Below are 19,044 nucleotides of genomic sequence, written 5' to 3' on the forward strand. Positions count from 1 at the left end.
TTAAAGTAAAACAGACCATGAAGCTGGGTATGCGTTACGGTGTGGCTACCTCGTGACTGACTGGTCTTGGTGTTCGTCATACAACTTTAACCCTTTCAAAGTGCGTTTTCACTTCTTTAAAGTTAATCGTCACCTTTTTGGTCTAACCATGCCATATTCAGCATTCGGTTGCACTGAGCTCCACCCTCTCGTCTCACTTCTGGTTCCAAAAAGTCACGATGGCAACGGCCAAAATGCCGAACTCAAAGCTTCAAAATGGCGGCCCACAAAACAATGGCTGACATCACGTTAAATAAGTCCACTTTTAGATATACTCTGATAATGAAAGGAGACACCTTCTGTCTAGTAGTTACATTTTTGATATGAACAATGGTTTTGTTTTTACATCTGAGAGAAGAGGTAGATTTATTTTTCTCTAAAACATGTCTTCAGGGAAGATTAGTTTTGTCAAACTACTACTATTTCCAAGCTCAATATTTATTTTACTGTCATCATAATTTCGTGCCTTTGACTAGTTATTACTGCATTCTACAGTTTTAAGTGTCCCCTGGAAACTATCCCCCTCGAATGGTTCCATGCTCGGAGCTGCGGAGCATCAGAGGATGTTGAGGTGTTTCCTGTTTTCTGGGGATCCAGAAATGGAGAACCAGCGGGTGTTGGTCAGCAGGTCAGCAGGTCACCAGGTCAGGCAGAGACCCAGAGACAGTGTCTGTGGGAGCCGTAGAGAGGGGCTGAGCCCAGCTCAGACTGAGCCAACTAATGCCATTAGTGTTTCTAATACTATTGTACTGTTCTCCCAGGCTAATGCCATTATACTGTCTCCAGTGCTGCGGGCCCATTCAGCACACAGAGCCCAGAGCCAGACATTTGGACCAAGTTTACGCCTTATCTTTGATGTGGACAAAACACACACAATCGCTGTGAGCCCAATGTGGCCCGACCAGGGAGGGGGGGGGACAGCCATTGTTGCTTTTCTCTGAACGGGCCTGAACAACCACAATAGCCCAGTGTGTGTACATATATACATGCGTGTGTGTGTGTGTGTGTGTGTGGAAGCACTCTCATGCATTCACAATGCTCCATTGTCCCTTGGACCGCAACAGTAATTTATGTAAAGATTCTTTCTTTCTCTTCGTCTCATCCATCCCTTTTCTCCGTCGCTTTTGTTGCTCTCCCTTTTCTCTCTCCGATGTGGATTCCTCTCATCCGGCCCCTCTCGTCCCTCTCTCCCCCTCCTCCCTTTCCCCTCCCGTACTGTCAGACTGTGTCCATCTTTTGCTCTCTCTCTCCCCCTCTGTCACTCCTCCACGCTTCTCTACCTCCGTCTGCCTGCCTCCCCCCCCCTCCTCACTGTCGTCCCGTATTGATCTCCAATTCTTCCTCCTACACTGTGCGGTCCCTCTGTCTGTTTGTTGTCACCCTTCCATACCATGCGTTCACTTGACTCTTCCATTCTCTGCCTTGTTTCATGTCCTACTCCTTTTGGTTGGACTGACACTGGAATTTGTAAAATAACAGTCAACTGATTTTACAGCCACCTTTTAAAATGTTCTGTCTTTCCCTCCCTTTTGTCCCTCCAGTGGTTTGAGATAAGTGAGTGAGGGGAGAGGAGCACAGGGGAGTGTAATGGGGAAAGAAGATACAATCACTAAAATTGTTTAACAGCCTACAGGTTTAAGAAAACATCAAATTATTGTCATGCAGCGTGAATTTATGGAAAACATTAATGCTATAAGCTGCAGTTTGCAGACGCTCAAAGCCTCGTAAAACACACTCAATCTTTTCATTCTTTCAGCATCCAGGCCGCCACACTTCCTCCAACACAGGAGTCTAATAATGAAATCGTATCACTTTTTGAGAATAGAAATAGAACGAATCGACATTTTTCACAAGACAGTACCTGATAACGCTCTTTGCATATTAAAAAGGCAAATCTTTAGCCATGTATTGAACCTCCGTTTGAGATATGACAGAAAATGAATCTGCAACTACGAATCAATTAGTAACTGTAATGTAATGTATTAGCAATAACAAGTCCTGATGAAGCAGATTATGCAAGTCTCTAGTGTTTAACTTGTAGTTCGGGCTTCCTAAGGATGGGATGTTATGAAATGCTCGCCGTTTTCAAAGCTTGAACTTAGATTTTTGCTTGTTGAGTCATCAACATTTAAAGTTAGTGTGTATTGTAAGAGCCAGTTTGTATTCTTAACAGTTTTTTGTATTTTATGTTTATTGCAATAGTATGTGTGTTATGCCCTTTAGAATGTTTACCATATAATAGAAGTAATTAGTAAAGGTAATTGGTCATGTTGTAGAATGTGCTTCAAATGTGTGTTTTTGCCCTATTAAGATAAAGGCTCCTCTATTCTGTCCTGCTATTGGATAATATTTGGTTGACTCCTTTAAGTAGGTTTTCAGTGCTAGTTAGGTTTTGATGGAGCAGGATGTGGAGCAACAATTTTTCTGACCGCAAATTAGAGATCGCAGAAGACCGCAAATTATAGACTTTTTAGTTATAGCCAGCAGAAGGTCAATGTTTTAATACTCCAGTTATTGCATAAGGACTTTGTTTATTTTTTGTTTACATGGAATAAAACTACTTTTAACTACGAGCGACGAGCCTCATCCTTGGACAGCTAATAAGCAAAGTTTAGCCTGCAAGAGGACATGGTGGTCTACGCGAGTCAGAACCCTTTACATCCTGCAAGAAGTGGCCAAGAAGGACGGTAAAAATAAGCTGCCGCTACATGTACGATTTGGTTACATCTAGACATGAGAAGCTGAAGAAGAAATACGGTGGCCGACACGCAAACGTGAAATCGTGAATGGTGCTCTCTAGAGCCAGTGTTTGGTTTGTCCGTTCTGCGTTACTGTAGAAACACGGCAGCCGGTTCCGTGAAGAGGACCCGTTCCATATGTAGATAGACTGATGATTCTACGGTAACAAAAACACGGTTTTCAGGTGATTATACACGAATGAAAACATACTTATTTATTATATTCCATGTCTGGCAATATATCACCCTAAAGGCTACACAGTTCCTTTAAGGTGGAAGACTTAACATCCTAATACAAGTTTCAAGGGCTTGAAATCCTTTTTTCAGTTTCTAAGTTGAAACGATAGAACACTTTTCGTTGCCTTATTTTTTTCTCTTGCTGCACAAAACTAGACTCTTGGAGGCGTCATCTTTGTTTCTTTGTTTGTAAGCTTTTGCATGGACACGCATCCTCTACTCACAGCTGTAGTAGTAGTGGTGCCCTGGCAGGAACTCAAACCCCAGCGAGAAGGGGGTGAATCTTTGGATCTTCTCAGTAAAGCATACTGGTCCAAACGCAGCATGGGGGCTGTTACACTCCCACCTCTTGATGGCCCCTCTGGTCTCCACACAGCCCTGGAAAGAGGCCTCTCCCACCAGGTAGAGGGCCAGCGTCTCCGGCTGCCCGGGGCCCTGGGTCCACTTGTCGGGGTAGTGTGGACAAATAATGTCGAGGTAGTCATTCAGATTCACCCGGATGGACAGATCTCCTTCTGTTAACCTGGAAGGAAGAACGACAACGACATTAATATTTCACTTAACGATTATAGAGTACAGAGTAATACATGACTGAAGGGGAAGGAGAGGTGGTGATTAAACACACACAGAGAGAGAGAAAGAAGACAGATGACAGGTATTCCATAACTCCTTTGTGCCCGAAGGAACGTGGATAGTTACAGCAGATGGATAGTTCATCAATGTTACACATAACGATTACACAGAGTGATAAAGCAAAGTTGTGCAGGTCTTAAAAAGAATGTTTTACAATTTGATGTATATCAATGATACGAGTGCATTTTACTTCCAGAGCAGCAAGGGAGCGGTGTTGAGCGAGAAAAACAATCCTTCATATGCTAATTGAGACCACTGAGGGGAGTTCAGTGTAAAATAAACTTCACTCTCCCACTACACAGCACAAATATACACAGGCGTGTACAAACCTATGTGGTCGTGCATGTGCATGCACAACCACGTCTTCTGTCAAGGTTGACTGGCTTTAGGCATAACAACAACTCTGGACAAGACAGCATCATTAGAACAGAAGAGCTGCATAATGCATGCTCCTTTAGACTGTAGATTCTGACTTCCTGTCAGCTGCAGTATAAAGAGCTACCCGTGTACAAGCTAATATGGGGGAAGAGAAGATGTGAGAAAGATTCAGGGGAAACCGATGTCGGACAAAATCAACAGGAAGAAATCGTAAGACTTTGTATGAATCATAACGGCATGAAAAAAAAGCAGAAAAAACTAATTGAGGAGAAAAATGTGTGACAAATGGAGGGAAGGAATGCGAGTGATGAAGTGACATGAGATGAGACCCAGAGGAAGACGGATGCAGAGGCTGATGACAACAGAGCTGTTGAGACAGGTTAGGGCAGAGAGACGGAACACACTAAAAATGAAGAAAGCTAAAATAAGAGGAAAATTGGATGAACAGGTAAAGAAAAAAAAGAAGTGGCATAAAGAGAAAAGAAAGTGAAGCGTTTTAATTAGCAACCCCAGAGAGTGCAGACACACAGAGAGGAGAACAACGGAGTGGAAGAAAGAGAGGAAATGGACTTTAATTGGGCTCCTCTTCGCATGGAGTGCAGGAGGAAAGAATGAGGGGCAGAATTTGGCTTGGGCAGAAGGTTCAGGTCCATCAGTGGGAGTCTTTTTAGAGGGGTGACAGAGCGGAGGAGAGAGGAAGGGAGTGCTGGGAGTCAGTGAAGGAGAACATGGGAGAGAAAAAAAAAAGAAAGAGCGCGGAATGGGGAGGGGATGAAGGCGGTGGACTGCAGAGTAGTCTTAAGCTAAGTAGGTGGACAGAGAAGAGACCCAAAGAACAAATGAGAAGAGGAATGGATGCAGAAAGGAGGAGACAGAGATGACAAAACAGTAAAAGGAAACAGATAAGACATGACAGGAAGCAGGAGACTGAGATGGTCCAGCAAGTCAGCGGAGGGGGTCAAAGATGGATGGAGCAGTGAGAGGAGAAATGACGAGGGACCATCAGAGAGAAACGGGGTGTTATGGCACGGCTAAAAATGTAATAGACAGCCAAGTTCTTCTGTTAACCTCGAAGCTGAATGTGGGAGCCATGGTGCATATTTCTGAGTGAGATAATGGAGCAGACAAGTGTGTGTATCGTGGGGATGCAGGTGAGACCCTGGAGGCAGGTCTCACCAAAAGCTGCTTCCTGCTCAATAGCTAGCGCACAGAATTGGCGATCTATCAACACGACAGGACACCATCGATCTGGATCCCTCGCTCAGGACACACACACTCTCCGCTGATCAATATCCCCTCTGTGAATGTGTGTGTGTCTGTGTGGCCACGTCCCGATAGCTCTATTACCTGTGTGTGCTAATTACAGCCGAACAAAGGAACTTGATTGTCTGGTTAAGGGAACACAAAAGCAGATAAACCAGTATAGGCGTAAGCACACACAACACACAAGCATACACAACACACACACACACACACACACACCAGCCCATTTACTCTTCGTACTACCTGTGGTGCTTTCTGAGGCTTCATCGAGGCAGAGAAATGTTTACTTCGGTGCACCAGCTGTGGAAGTGCGCGAGTGTGTGCCCGTATTGGCAATGTGTATGTAACAATAGACAGACATGTGCTGTGTCAACATGCTGCATTCCCTGTTATACATGTCATTCACCTGAAACTTCATCTGCACTGCTCCCCCCCCCACCACCACCACCTGATCTGCATTCCTCCTCACCCCCTTCCTCTCCTCGATCTCTTCCCTTTCCCCACTTTGGATGTCGTGCACTCTTCCCCCATTGCTTCAGAGGCTGCATCTCACCCTGCTCTCCCTCCTATTTCTGACTCCTCTCTATCCAATGTTACCCCCTCTTCCTTCCACAAGCCTCCAACCTTGGCCTGCGCCATATGCACGCCAGCAATTACAGAGACGGTGTGCTCTACTGATGTCAAACTGTCAGCCCTCTTTCGATCCTCTTCCCTTCCTTCCTCCCCGTTCCCTCTCTCTCTTGCCCTGGTAGGCTTGGGTACGCCCTAATTACACCCAGCATCCTCCCCTCCTGCCAGCCACCACGCAGCAGAGTGGTGACAGCACATGGGGCATCATGGGAGCACCAAAGGGCTGTGGGTGTAGTGCTGGAGCAGCCTATCAGCGAGAGAATCCTCTGGAAGCGGAGGAGAGGATTGGTTTGGTCCAGCGCTGGAGCAAAAAGGGGAGAGGGCAAAGACACAGAGTGGCACACACACTCACACACTCACACACTCGTGTATTTAAGCACATGTGGGCGTGAATGTGCACACACGCACAGACATGAAAGTACTTTAGGAGAATAAAACATGCTCCATCCCTCATGCCAGAGGGTGATCGGTGACACCCTTCTGAGGACTGGTGCAAGCTCTTGGTCGATAAAGGAAACTCTCACCAGGCAGTCGAATCAAACACAACCTGCTGTGCGCTTCAATGGAGAACTTGAAAAGGCTAACATTTAACCCTTTTATAATTGCAGGAACTCGGATTTAAAATTCTAAAATTGCATATAACCAATGTCCTCCCAAAGTGTGCCCATGTTAAGGAGTGTGCACAAAGAAGCATGTACGTGTGTGTGTGTGTGTGCAGCTATAATGAAATGCAGGGGGTTGACTGTGGCAGAGACCTTTGATCCTTTAATATGAGAGAATAATTAAAGGCGAAACAATCCCACAACACGGCTTCAGGAATACAGAGCAGATACTCCATCACGCAGAGCAGCTGCGTACTATGCATACCGAATACAGTTGGGCACTTAACGCATGTACTGCACATAAACATGGTGGGTACTAACATTCAACCACAATGAAAAATGCTAATGACATGCTTACACTGCACCATGCATTCCAAATTAATGTATACTGTAGATCCTGTAGCTTTAATAAACACTTTCACGCTCGTGATGGAACGATAACAAGCCCGCAGTAAAAGTGTGTCGGTTCCCTGTAGTGACGACGGGGGAGCGAAAGGCTTGGTGGAGCCTCAGTTCTTCCGCGGTCAATCCCAGCAGGGCGATCGCCAAACTCTGCTCACTACGCTGACACAACACGCTGTGGTCACTGTGCCTTGGCTGGGCATAGCATGACGCAGCTTTAGCCTCTATGCTGGGTGCAGTTACACTTCTTGTGATGTGGGGGGGGAGACTTTGGGAAATGGTATTTTTGTTTATTTCAGATTTGGGTGGGATTTATGAGGTGACGACAGATGAGTAAACAACGTCAACTTTGACATACTGACTCTGGGTGTCACGGTTGTGTTTTGTGAATCCAACTATAGTCGTCACAATGGAGCAGTCGCACCAGCATTCCTAACGGGCCAAGTTTCAGACCGCATGACAAATCTATAAATTAAAATGGAATTGCTGCGATCAGTGGATTTGCTTTGGTTGAGACAAAGTAAATCAGTTTAATTCTGGTGAATTTTGACACAAAATGTTGCACTGCTGACCACCTTCAACCTGTATTCATAGATACTGCTGCAGGAATGAGTCCTACAACAAAAAGGAAAGTCAATTGTTTTGTTTTAATGGGTTTTTGGTTTGATGCCAAAAATAAGGTCTGTGGTTAACACAAACAAGAGATTTTACTGTTTTGTTCTACGGTATAAAATACAACAGTAGATACACCACTTTTGAAGCTTTTATGTGCCTTAAAAAAAGCTGTTAATAACAAGTGGCTAAATGAGACTACAAATCCATCTTCACAGCTTCAGTGTGTATACTCACACTCACGTGACCGTGGTGTAGTTCTTTTATGAAGATAAAATGTGTTGGATTTGTGAAGATTTTCTTGCTGAACAACACGTGTTAATTAATATCATGAACTTGTGTTTGCCACAGAGATTACTTTCTGCAATAATCAAAAATCCAAGGGAATCCAATACTTCACGGAGACCTACAAAAGATTGCTGCTGTGCCATTTTCTGGTGGCATCCGGTAACTAAATCACAAAGAATTGCGAACATATCTCAACACAAGTCTGACTGGAGAGGGACTGTAGAAACATGTACCCACCTAAACACCAATACATTTGGATGAATGAAACCAGACATTGCTGTACTGTTGGGGAGTAATTGATGGAAAGTTTGAAAGAGGTTTACGACAAAAAGAGCCCAAAGACAGTACAGGAGGAAAGCGGTAACAAGGCAGAACTAACGAGAGAACGTTCTCTCTTGATGTCTCCAAAGCCTCAGTGACCTCCTGCTCCACAGGCTCTTTTCTTCAGAGGAAGTAAGAAAAGGAACCGTACACCTGCAGTGCTTCAGCCACGATTCAGACAACGAGAGAGAGAGAGCTCATCTACGTGCTACTGCACCATTTCCAAGAATGTTTTGTTTGCCATTTCCTCTCTCTTGCTTGATCTTTCTCTGTGTGGATGTAAAACAGAGCAGAATCAGGACAACCCCCCCCCCCCCTCCACACCCTCTATGAGCTGTGCCCCCCCCTCCACACCCACACAAAGCCATGCTGTGTCTGCAGCCTAAACACCAATGTTGTGTCTAACCTGGTGCTTACTCCCCTCAACGCGCACAAACAAGGACTTCACCCCCCCACCTCTGACCATCTGGGCCCCCCCGTCCCGTCCCGCCGTCCCAGCTGGCAGAAACCCCCCCCCCCCCCCCGCCCCCCCAACCTCAACGCTCTGCAGACCCCGCCTCTCAGTGTCATCGAACTGGGGCCAAAGAAGGCGATCAACCGCTCCTCACCGAGAGGAAAGAGGGACTTAAGGGGAACAAGCTGTTGCTTTCCACTCTTTCCTGTTTAGTATGCCTATGTGTGGTGTGTGTGTGTGCGTTTCCTTCAAGGTCAGCAGGAAGTACATATCCCTGCCACACCAGACCTTTTGCTTTATTTTCTAGAACTCCTAATCTCCAAATGTGGACGGTATGTGAACTTCCTTCCTATTTTTTTCCATCCACATAAGTGTGTGCTTTTTCTTTACATGAAAGTGAGCACACACACATCGTAATAACGTGCATTAAGATCTTGCTGGCTTCTGCTTAACACGTCCCCGGGGGGAGCTCTGTGCCATTAGACAAACTTAATGTCTCTGCCCTCATAAGGGTAGAAGGATAAGAGCACAAGTGCACAAACGCATTGCAAAGCATCGTATATCAATACGAATTTGGCACATAAGCGTTGGGAGACTATGGCTGTCGGTGCATGCGTGTGTAGCCCGGATGAAGCGATTGGTTGCACCTTTCTTGCCCTGCAGGCTCCATTAAATGACCAGGAGGCACCGGGCATTCAAACTGTGTGGATCAGCAGGCTGCCTCATGTCCCCACAAACACGCACACCTGCTGCTTCAGGCCCTGAGGGATTCTCAGCCTCAGGTAAAGACAGACCCTATTTTCTGCCTGTTATGGCATAGGTCCTCCTCTGTGTGCGTGTGTGTGTATGTGTGTCCATTTTGTGGGACTCAGCAGCACAACAGGATGTATGGCTACGGCCGTCAGAGCTGAGGAAAATTGCACGATTTGGGCCCACAAGGCCCATCAGTATGGAAACCAATCCATCGGAACCATTTTGATACGGCTGCAGGTCTACGGAAACCATCGCCCCCCCCCCCCCCCCTTTGTGGCGGAGCTCTGTCATGCATAGGCACCGCTCTCCATGTGTGGTCCGAGTCCCATCCTAAAATAAGCTTTCCAGCGACTTTTCTGGGGAGGTATGAAATTACGGTCCACAATATAAATGGACAAGAGTGCAGTCTCGCAGTCTACGGCTCGATTTTCTTTTTCGCCGTTTGACCAAAAAAACACTGGAAATGTTGCCTCACCGTGCCCGCCAGCACGGCAGCAGCTGCAAGTGTTCCGACTTGACTCTCTCACCTGCTCTGCGTGGAGGTGGCCACTCTTGTAGGAGTGTGAAGGGGAAAAAAAAAAGGGCACACGAAGAAGAATTTCAGCTCTCAAACCGAGAAGAGCGACGAGGAAAGCGCACAGCAAAAGAAATAAGCGCGGGCGAGGGCGGAGTGCGCGTACGGCGAAGGGGTAAATAAGGTCAGACGTGCCGTTGCCAGGACAACAACCAATCCGGAGCCGGGATTGGTGCCAAACCAAGGCCCCACCCATCCATCCTTCGCTCCATCCGCCCTTTTTTTTCTGCATCCCTCTGTCGGACAGCCTAAACCTCAGAGTAATGAGTGCTCTCCATGTTTCTGCAGTCTAAATGGAGCTGCAGTGTAAATACAGGGCTGATGTGTGCAGGTGCCAGGCTCGGATACATAAACCCGAATATAGCTACAGTACCTCACCGCTCAGACACTGACGGAAGGGGTGAGGGAGACAGTGACAGCGATGATGGGTGGACACAAAAAGCCATGATTCAAACTATTTCTGAAATCTATCAAAAGCGTATTGCTACAAAGTGGCAGCTGGGCTGATCCACTGTGTCAAGACCATTTATCTCAGGTTGGAGTGTAGTAGTGTCAGAGCAGATGAGTCGCGCTAAATAAAGGGTGTTGTCAAATTAATGTTAACTTTGAAGTAAATAACACTTACACAAAAGGTCGGTCACATTGGGTTTACGCCAACGGGGCAGGTGATGTATGGCTGAGAGGGAACCGGACAATCTTTTTCCTATCGATCCGAAGAAATTATTTGGCAACCGGCTTTAGACTGTAGATGTCAATCATATACTGTATCTGCAGGTCTAAAGTGGTCGATGGACGGAGAAACTCTTACAGCTTCTTAAATATGAAGATTTGAATCTTTTCTCTTTTATACATCATTATAGATTAAAATTCTTTGGGATTTCAGATGATAAATGTGAAGTTAATGATATTATAAAAAACGTGTCACCTTGAGCTCTGGGACATTTTACACACCAAACAATTAAATCAGATTAATCGCTAATAAAAATAATCATTCGTTGCAACCTTAAGTTGGCTTTTGGTCCTGTGTTCGGTGCCGCTTATCTGTCTTTGTCTGCGTCTGTATGTTGTCTTGAATTTAGATTTTTTTGTTTCCCCGTCAAATCAGACTTTTTTTTTCTTGTTGGATAAATATGATTAAATCTTTGTAGCAGTGTTTGTAATCATGATACATCAGTAAAGTACCGTTTCAATGAGACACATAATAAACTGTAACTTTAACACACTTAAAGTTAAATTCTGTTCTTATCTCTTGTCTACAACCTCATCTATCATATTAACTACACTTACTTCTTAGGTCTCTCAGCAAGGCCCACCTGTGTAAGTGGGTTAAGGAAGACATGCGAGCAACACCCCTTAAAACAAACACACACACACACACACACACACACACACACACACACACACACACACACACACACACACACACACACACACACACACACACACACACACACACACACACACACACACACACACACACACACACAGTGAAAAGGGTGCTCGCAAAGCAAATACACTCAGCCAATAAATCAGACTTGGCTTTGAGAATCCATCATTTACTAAGTGGGTCACACTTCTGATGCCGTAGACACTCTTTCCTCTCCAGTCTCGCACTCGGTGTTTGTCTCTCTCTATGACGTGAAGGTCAGTGCTGGATAGGCAACATACGATTCATCCCAGGTGTGCGTTTTCCCTCACTTTCCCTCTGTGTCTGATTATTTTGCTGGTTGTTAGTGAAGGAATGGCCAATTGGAGAGCTGGAGCTGCCTTTCAGTCAGTCAGTCAGACACACACACACACACACAGTTAAGACACACAAGGAAAGCTGCCCTAATACAACCAACAGGCCTGAATTATTTAAACAGAGGGAAGGAAAGGAAAGGAGAAGATGGAGAGCAAGAGATTGGCGAGGCACTCGAGCAGAGGAGTAAATAGAGTACGCTGGCCGCTTTCCGTCCCTCTGACTCCTGGTGAACTTATTTCCAAACTTCTATACTTGGTCTCACTGCCATCTGCTTTCTCTCACCCCATCTTCAGCAGGTCTCATTTCCTCCCCCTGTCAGCGAAGCCTACACCTTTCACGTCCTCTCTTCCCTCCGTTGCTTCTTCCACCACCATTTCACCCACTTCGCCCTCCCTCCCTCCTCTGTCTTTTTCTCTGTTTATCTAAGCACTTTCACGGTCACTGCTTTGGAATCCCAGGAGCCTAAACTGGCCCCCTCTCCCTCCTTCGCAGCCGATCCATGCTTCTCTCTCCCTCTCCATCTTTCTCCGTCACAACGGTTAAGATTCATATCGCTCAATGCATCGGGGGGAATGGAAGGTCCCCCTTACTCCCCCTCAAGGCAGCCAGCTTTGTCCTGTTCTAGTCACGCACAGCCACACACCCGCCCGCCTGCCTGCCTGCCTGCCCCCTGCCCTCACACACATTAACACATATTCACACTAGAGATAGGACACTGATGTCTAATACCAATCAGCTGGGGGAAAAAAGTGGCTAGAAATAAAAAGCTATTGAGACATTTTCACAATATCCATCCATTTGGCTGTAAGGCTCCTGAATGCGTGTTATTTATAAACTCAACACAGCATATTTAGCTCCAGTACATTAGCTTATCCATTGCTTTGCAGTGTGTGAAATTAAATTCATCCTTTCAGCATTTGGGCTGCTATAACTGGATAGCAGTCTCTGCCTCGAGGCCGGATGCCCCAGAATTTCTTAGAAAGGCCAGTTGAGTTCCACAACACTGATGAAGGGTTTAGACACAATAAGAGGGAAGGAGGGGGGCTGGATTTAGGAGCACAGGGGAAGGAAGTGGTGAGGGTCAAGAGGAGAGGCGGTCTGACATCGTGCTAACAACAGCCTGAAGCTGGAGTGGGATTAACTGATTAATTTGGGATTAAAAATGACTGGTTTCCACTTTGGGTAATGAACCACAATGACCCGAAATTGATTGACACGCAGTAGTGTACAGTGCAGGAGTGTGTGGGTGAGTGATTTTTCGTCATACTAAACACAAAGTCCACTGTAAATCCACTGCAAAGTAAGCAAATGCCAGAAAAAGAAAACACTTGTTTATATTCATATATCTACTCCTGATGAAGAACAAAAGAGCTCCGAACTATTTTCCGTTCTGAAAGAAAATCCATCAGGGAACCTCTTTAAATGAATAAAAGTAGTGGGTAAGGGATTTTCTGACTTTCATGACTAGGCATTTGTCACTGGGTGTATTTTGGGAGAACATGCAGATTAATTCCACAATCATAAACACGCAGCTTCTGCTCCAGTGTTTTGAGAAGCGCGCGGCGTACAAGAACTCCATTTCCAGCTGAATAGGAGAGCAATGAGATTCATGAGTTCCCCTGCTACAAGGCCACAGCTATGGAGATTTGGGACAAGGCTATTTCCCCTCTTCCATTCAGCACAACATTACCACCACTACTCTGGATGCTCTCGGACTGTGAATTACAGCCATCTGATCATTTCTGATGAATACAACAAAGCATACTTTTGGACAGGGACAGATAGCAATTCAACAAAAAATGACAGTTTACATTAAAAAAGAAAAAATGTAAAAAATAAACTTTAACAAAATGTAATAAATTTAGTCCCAAAGAAAGGTGGGTGTACTGTTTGTACAGTACCGACTCTGCATACCAACATGTCAGCGCGTACCAGCGCGTACCATCTACGGCACTATCTTAGCATCCCACAAAAGCAATAACATATGCACTATACTGCACTCATCTAGCTGCAGGTTGATCAAAGAACTAATTTGGGAGAAGAAAAAAAAAAAGTCCACATTCCTTGAACTTATAAATAAAAGATTTGATTGGAACAAAATGTTAAGGAAATAAAAAAAAAAAGAGGAGGAAGGGCAGAAAAAGAACAAGGAAGCAGAGAGAAAAAAATAGCAGTCAAGAGTATCAAGAGACAGGAGATCAAGCTGCGCATTACTGCACACCCGGAGATCATGTGGTACTGGTTATTGCTACAAAAATAACACATCCAAATATGCTGGCATGCACAGACACACACACACACACACACACACACACACACACACACACACACACACACACACACACACACACCCATATCTCATCATCTTAACACAAGCCTCAAAAAATCTGGGCACAGGCATGTTTGAATAAGCATATGAAACCACATTCCATTCATATTTTTGTGTTTTCTTACTCAGGTAAAGAGACTCTATACTGTAATTTCACAACATGCATACCATACACAATATGCTTAGTCAACACGCACACACGCACGCACGCACACACACACACCAGAAAGCAGTGTCAGGTCTAAATGGGGTGCGATTCCTACTCAGGCTCTCCCTAGAGTCCATGCAGCCGTGTGCGAGTGTGTGTGCAGGCAGGGCGATGGTGCTATTGGTAGTGCGTGCGTGTCTCTGTACCACACCTGTATACGAGCCTGCATCACAGAGTGTGTATGTGTGTTTGAGCCCCTGTGTGTGTGTGTTACAGCAGGAGGGGAGGAGTGTGTGAGCGTGTGTGAGCGTGTGTGTGTGTGTGTGTGTGGGGGGGGGGGGTTGCTCCTCATGCCTGCTTGTGACAGTGATAGTAATTCCTGCTGACATCCTTTCTTCCCTCTCTCCCTCTCTCCCTCTCACCTCATCCCTCCATCCCTGGGGGGCCTTCCCGAGCTGTTTTGGGAGTTGAAATCTGTTGACTCCTTCCCTACCATCCTCTCCTTAACGCATTCGCCATCCCTCGCTCCCTCCACTGCAGGTCTAATGTTTTTATAATCTCTGGGGGCCAACGAGAAAAAGGAAGCGGAGAGGGACTGTGTATATTCATATGTGGTGTGTGTGTGTGTGTGTGTGTGTGTGTGTGTGTGTCTGTGTGGGGTATGTGTATGCCAGCCCAAAAAGAAAGAGAAGAGGAATGTGTGTGTGTGTGTGTTTCACATCACTGGGGGCTGGAAAGTAGGCTGTGGTGCCATACTTCTGGGAGGCATTGGCAAAAATAATATTAGTTTTTGTTCCACCACGGAAAAGTCTCCCATCACAAAGCGGATGCAGAATATCTTCACACATGTCGTGTGATCCATCTCCTCTGGAAATCACAAAGCGCAGGATGAAAGGTGTTTTTTTAGGAACTGGGAATATAGCTGACAGAAAGTGTTACTTGAAGCTCTTTCTATGAGAAGGTAATCCTGATAAGCAGAATCATAAATAGGTAGTGCAGACCAACGTTATACACCCCCTAAATACACACATACACAGGTTCACACCCCTTCAAGTATTTTTATCTAAGTGTCTCTTTGTTATGTCTCGATAAAGTGTAAATGAGCCATGTTTTCTAGCAGGTTTATTAGTCCATAAAGTTGGTTCTAGTGTGAAGACAGCCGCTCTTATCTCTGCTCTGAGGCTTCTGGATGCACACCATCTCAGTCCAGACACACTGTACTGACGCGAGCACATGGCAACTTATGTGCTCGCTCACATTAATCAATTAAAAACTGACAAGCTACAGAATCAATAGGATCATTTTTGTATTGGTGTATATGTATTCTCTGCTTTTTCCAATCAAAAGGAGGTTTCCATTTCCTCCAGTGAGTACAGGACTGTAATAGAATGTGTATGATTAATACAAAAATAAAAACATAATTATTACTATACATTATAGAACAAAAAAAATAAAACTTCTTACATTGGAACAATTATGAAAAAAGAACAGTTCAGGTTCCGTGAGTTGTTAGCTAAACCCAGTGACATACTGCATCCGTTAAGGCTTACAGATATGCGTCTTAAACACAATCCAAAATTGTACAAGTATGCCACTCACGTGGACACCCGAGAACTGTGTCTCCAAATCGGTGGCGTGTAAGACGGAAATCCGATTTTTAAAGATTCATGACAATATCCTTGAGAGTTTTTCTTAAAACTGGAGAAAACGGATGTTCTTTCCTTCCTGGCTGCTAACGACAGGACTCACACTGGGAGACCCGTATCAATATTCTTCATACGTTCATATAAATCACAAGTGCAACTGTGCGAACATGGTGTTTCTTCGCAAGCTTCATCAGGTTTGCTGAGTAACAGAGATATTCACATCCAAAAACATGGAATTGGTACAAGTTCTACTGAGATAAAGGAAAACTATTGCACTGGTGAACACAGTAAAAAAAGCTTTCGGAGCAACTTAAGCAGCTTTGAAGACTTGAAGTATGATGGCAAACATGTCTCATGTCCTCCTGGCAGCGAGGACCTTGTATGGTACAATAATCCAGGCTCCTGCTACAGCCTTTTGCTCTGCCTGGGTCAATACTAATTCAATTTCTGTCTCTGGGAATTCCCAGGTTGCCTCTTGGCAGAATTTCTGAGCTGAGTGGAAGAGCATTGTGTGAGGTTATATGTACTTGAGAGTGTGTGACTGCCGGTCTGTGCGTGCACATGCGAGTGTGTGTGTGAGAATTTATTGGCTAAACAACCAGCAGACTCGATAGTGTTTCCCACATTTTTAGTTTACATATTCTCACGCTACAATTTAATTGCTGTTTTGAATGTCAAAAAAAATAAATAAATACCGGGTTGGCCTGACACCCACAACAATGCCAGCTCATTGTGCACCATGAATGAATGCGCTCCCGCTTGGCGCTCACCAACAACCCTTAACCACCACAACCACCCTCTTCACACACACACACACCCACACACATACGGCACGGCAGCCATTTTGTGCCAAATCCAGGCTGTGCTGTGCCAATCGAGCGGCAGACAACACTGAACCTCATTTCATTCCACAGCTGTTCCACGCCACTTGGACACATTCGTACAATCCAACTTATTACAGCTTAATGCAACCTAATATTGATGCATGTGTGTACACAGAGAAACAGGGCAGTGTGGGGGGGGGGGGGGGGGGGGGGGGGGAAATTGGGAAAGAGATTGGTCCATATGCAGTCTGGTGATAATGCGAGGAGCCGGCGATAATATCTGGGTGTTAAATTGGTATCGATTGACTAAATATCCTGACCAGGAGGAGAGAGCGGCCGTCCTTTCATGCTTGTACACCATGTCTGCTCCGACGGCTCCAAGCTGCACTGTGACTATCTGATCCATTTTAATACAGACATCCTCACCGCTAGGCCTCTGCCGAAAGCTCATTTTCAACACAGTGTGCTTGAATCTTCCTGCGCCCGTGTGTGTGTGTGTGTGTGTGTGTGTGTGTGTGTGTGTGTGTGTGTGTGTGTGTGTGTGTGTGTGTGTGTGTGTGTATATATCTCTGCTTTCAATTCAGTTGCAAAGATTATTTTTGTTGTGAAACGTTTATGTTGGTTTCACTCTTGGGTATAATATAACACTAAACAGTCAAATGCAAGATTACTGATTTCACACAGATATACGCACAGATAGCAGTCACCTATATCTGTAAAGTAACACCTGTAATACTTCACAAAATGAGGCCTCTGACATTTTAGCGCAAAAGACACGGTTGCACAATACTCATTCTGCATGCCTTAGAAATAAACCAAGCATCCGAAGGCAATAACACACCTTTTCCCTGTAACATTTCAGTCACACCTCAAATCAACTAACGAGTGGAAACTAAACAATGACCTATTTAGACGAGAGGCCGGCACAGCGGTTGGTAAATGTTCCCACAGACGCACACCGCCGGCCGGAATTCAGAGTTTTTCCAGTCAAAGCCACTTTCACTACTTGCTGTGAGCGGAAGAGAAATCTCAAAAAAAAACTTGTATAAAACATGAATCACGAGACGTCACGTGCGTTTTAATAGGGCCGGGCATCCTGGCGCATTGCTGGGTTTTGTTTTCCCAGAACTGGAAGTTATCACACTCCATCTCTTCTCGAGGAAACTGAAAGTGCCCTTTTATGCAAACCAGCGGGTCAGTGCCAAAAGCGCACACACGCGCACACGCACACACACACACCTAACAGAGCTATTGTTCCACTGAGATGAACTTCAACTGACAACAATGTCGTCCAATGTCAATTCACAGGCGTACACATCACTAAAGATCACCGCCTCGCATTGTTTTCCGACAGAGATGAAGAAGCTCGAGTGTACACATCCACAGTTTACCTCCAGATAATACACTCAATACCACAAACAAACAAGCCAAAGCACATTTACAGGAGACAGATAAGGGACACAATCTCTGGATCTACGCAGACCACAGCACAGCAGCGAGGGAGACAATCGGCATTGACGCAGAGAAGGAGGGAGACACTGATACAGTTGGATGACAGATGAGGAGAGAGAGAAAAACAGAGAGCAGAGGAGAGAGAGAGATTGCTTTGTTAGCAGGACGGGGAATAAAGTGGTAATTACCTCACTGTGGGTTTGTTGATTATAGTTCAGCCGGGTTCTCCATGTTAATCATTTACCAGGGGAAGACAGAGATTAGTACGGAGACAGACACAGTGAGGAGAGATAGCAGGTAGTATGAGGAACACATTCATTTGCACACACACACACACAAAACGGAGGAGGACACATCGGCGGGTGAAGAAATAATAAAAAAAAACAATAAAAAAAAAAATCAGTCTAGGAGTGCAATCATCTTTTCTGACAAGACATGATTACAAACACTGTCTGCTTTCACTTTACTGTACACTGCATATGTGTGTCTGCTCGCCCACAGATCAGATGTGTGTGTGTGTGTGTGTGTGTGTGTGTGTGTGTTTGTGTGTGAGAAGGTATGGCATGCAGAATGTGATTTACTTTGGTATTTAAACTAGATCATTCATGAGTGCACACAAAGGGAAATGATGCATAAACAGAGCAGAGATTACACGGAAGACTTATGAGCGCTGCTTTCAATAAAGATACAGAAAACCAATACAAATATTCATCTCCTCGCGCACCGTTTAAACATGCTTCACTGGCTTGGAGCTCGCCCTGAGCTTTTGTCAGAAGAGGGGAGAGATTGAGAGAGAGAGAGAGAGAGAGAGAGAGAGACACACACACACACAGGCAGAGTTCAGAGGGCTCTGGTGTCGCTGTAAATGCTTTAAAGGTCTGTGTCCAAACTTGTGAGTGAGTTCCAACGTGAGCGAGAGACAAGGAAACGGGTAAGAGAAATTGTTTACAGCATTCCTATTGTTCAGCATCTCTTTT

General features: G+C 45.2%; 1 protein-coding gene across 2 annotated transcripts in view; it reads right to left on the bottom strand.

Annotated features, from left to right (window-relative positions):
• Positions 1-19,044, bottom strand: part of efna4 (ephrin A4) — a 32,185-nt gene that overhangs the window by 9,094 nt on the left and 4,047 nt on the right. For both annotated transcript variants that reach the window (XM_079165069.1, XM_079165068.1), the window contains exon 2: positions 3,239-3,537. In XM_079165069.1, coding sequence (XP_079021195.1) covers positions 3,239-3,537 — 299 coding nt within the window. The remainder of the gene's footprint in view (positions 1-3,238; positions 3,538-19,044) is intronic.

This window comes from Pholis gunnellus (genome assembly GCF_910591455.1).
Source record: "Pholis gunnellus genome assembly, chromosome: 8".
Lineage (NCBI taxonomy): Eukaryota > Metazoa > Chordata > Actinopteri > Perciformes > Pholidae > Pholis > Pholis gunnellus.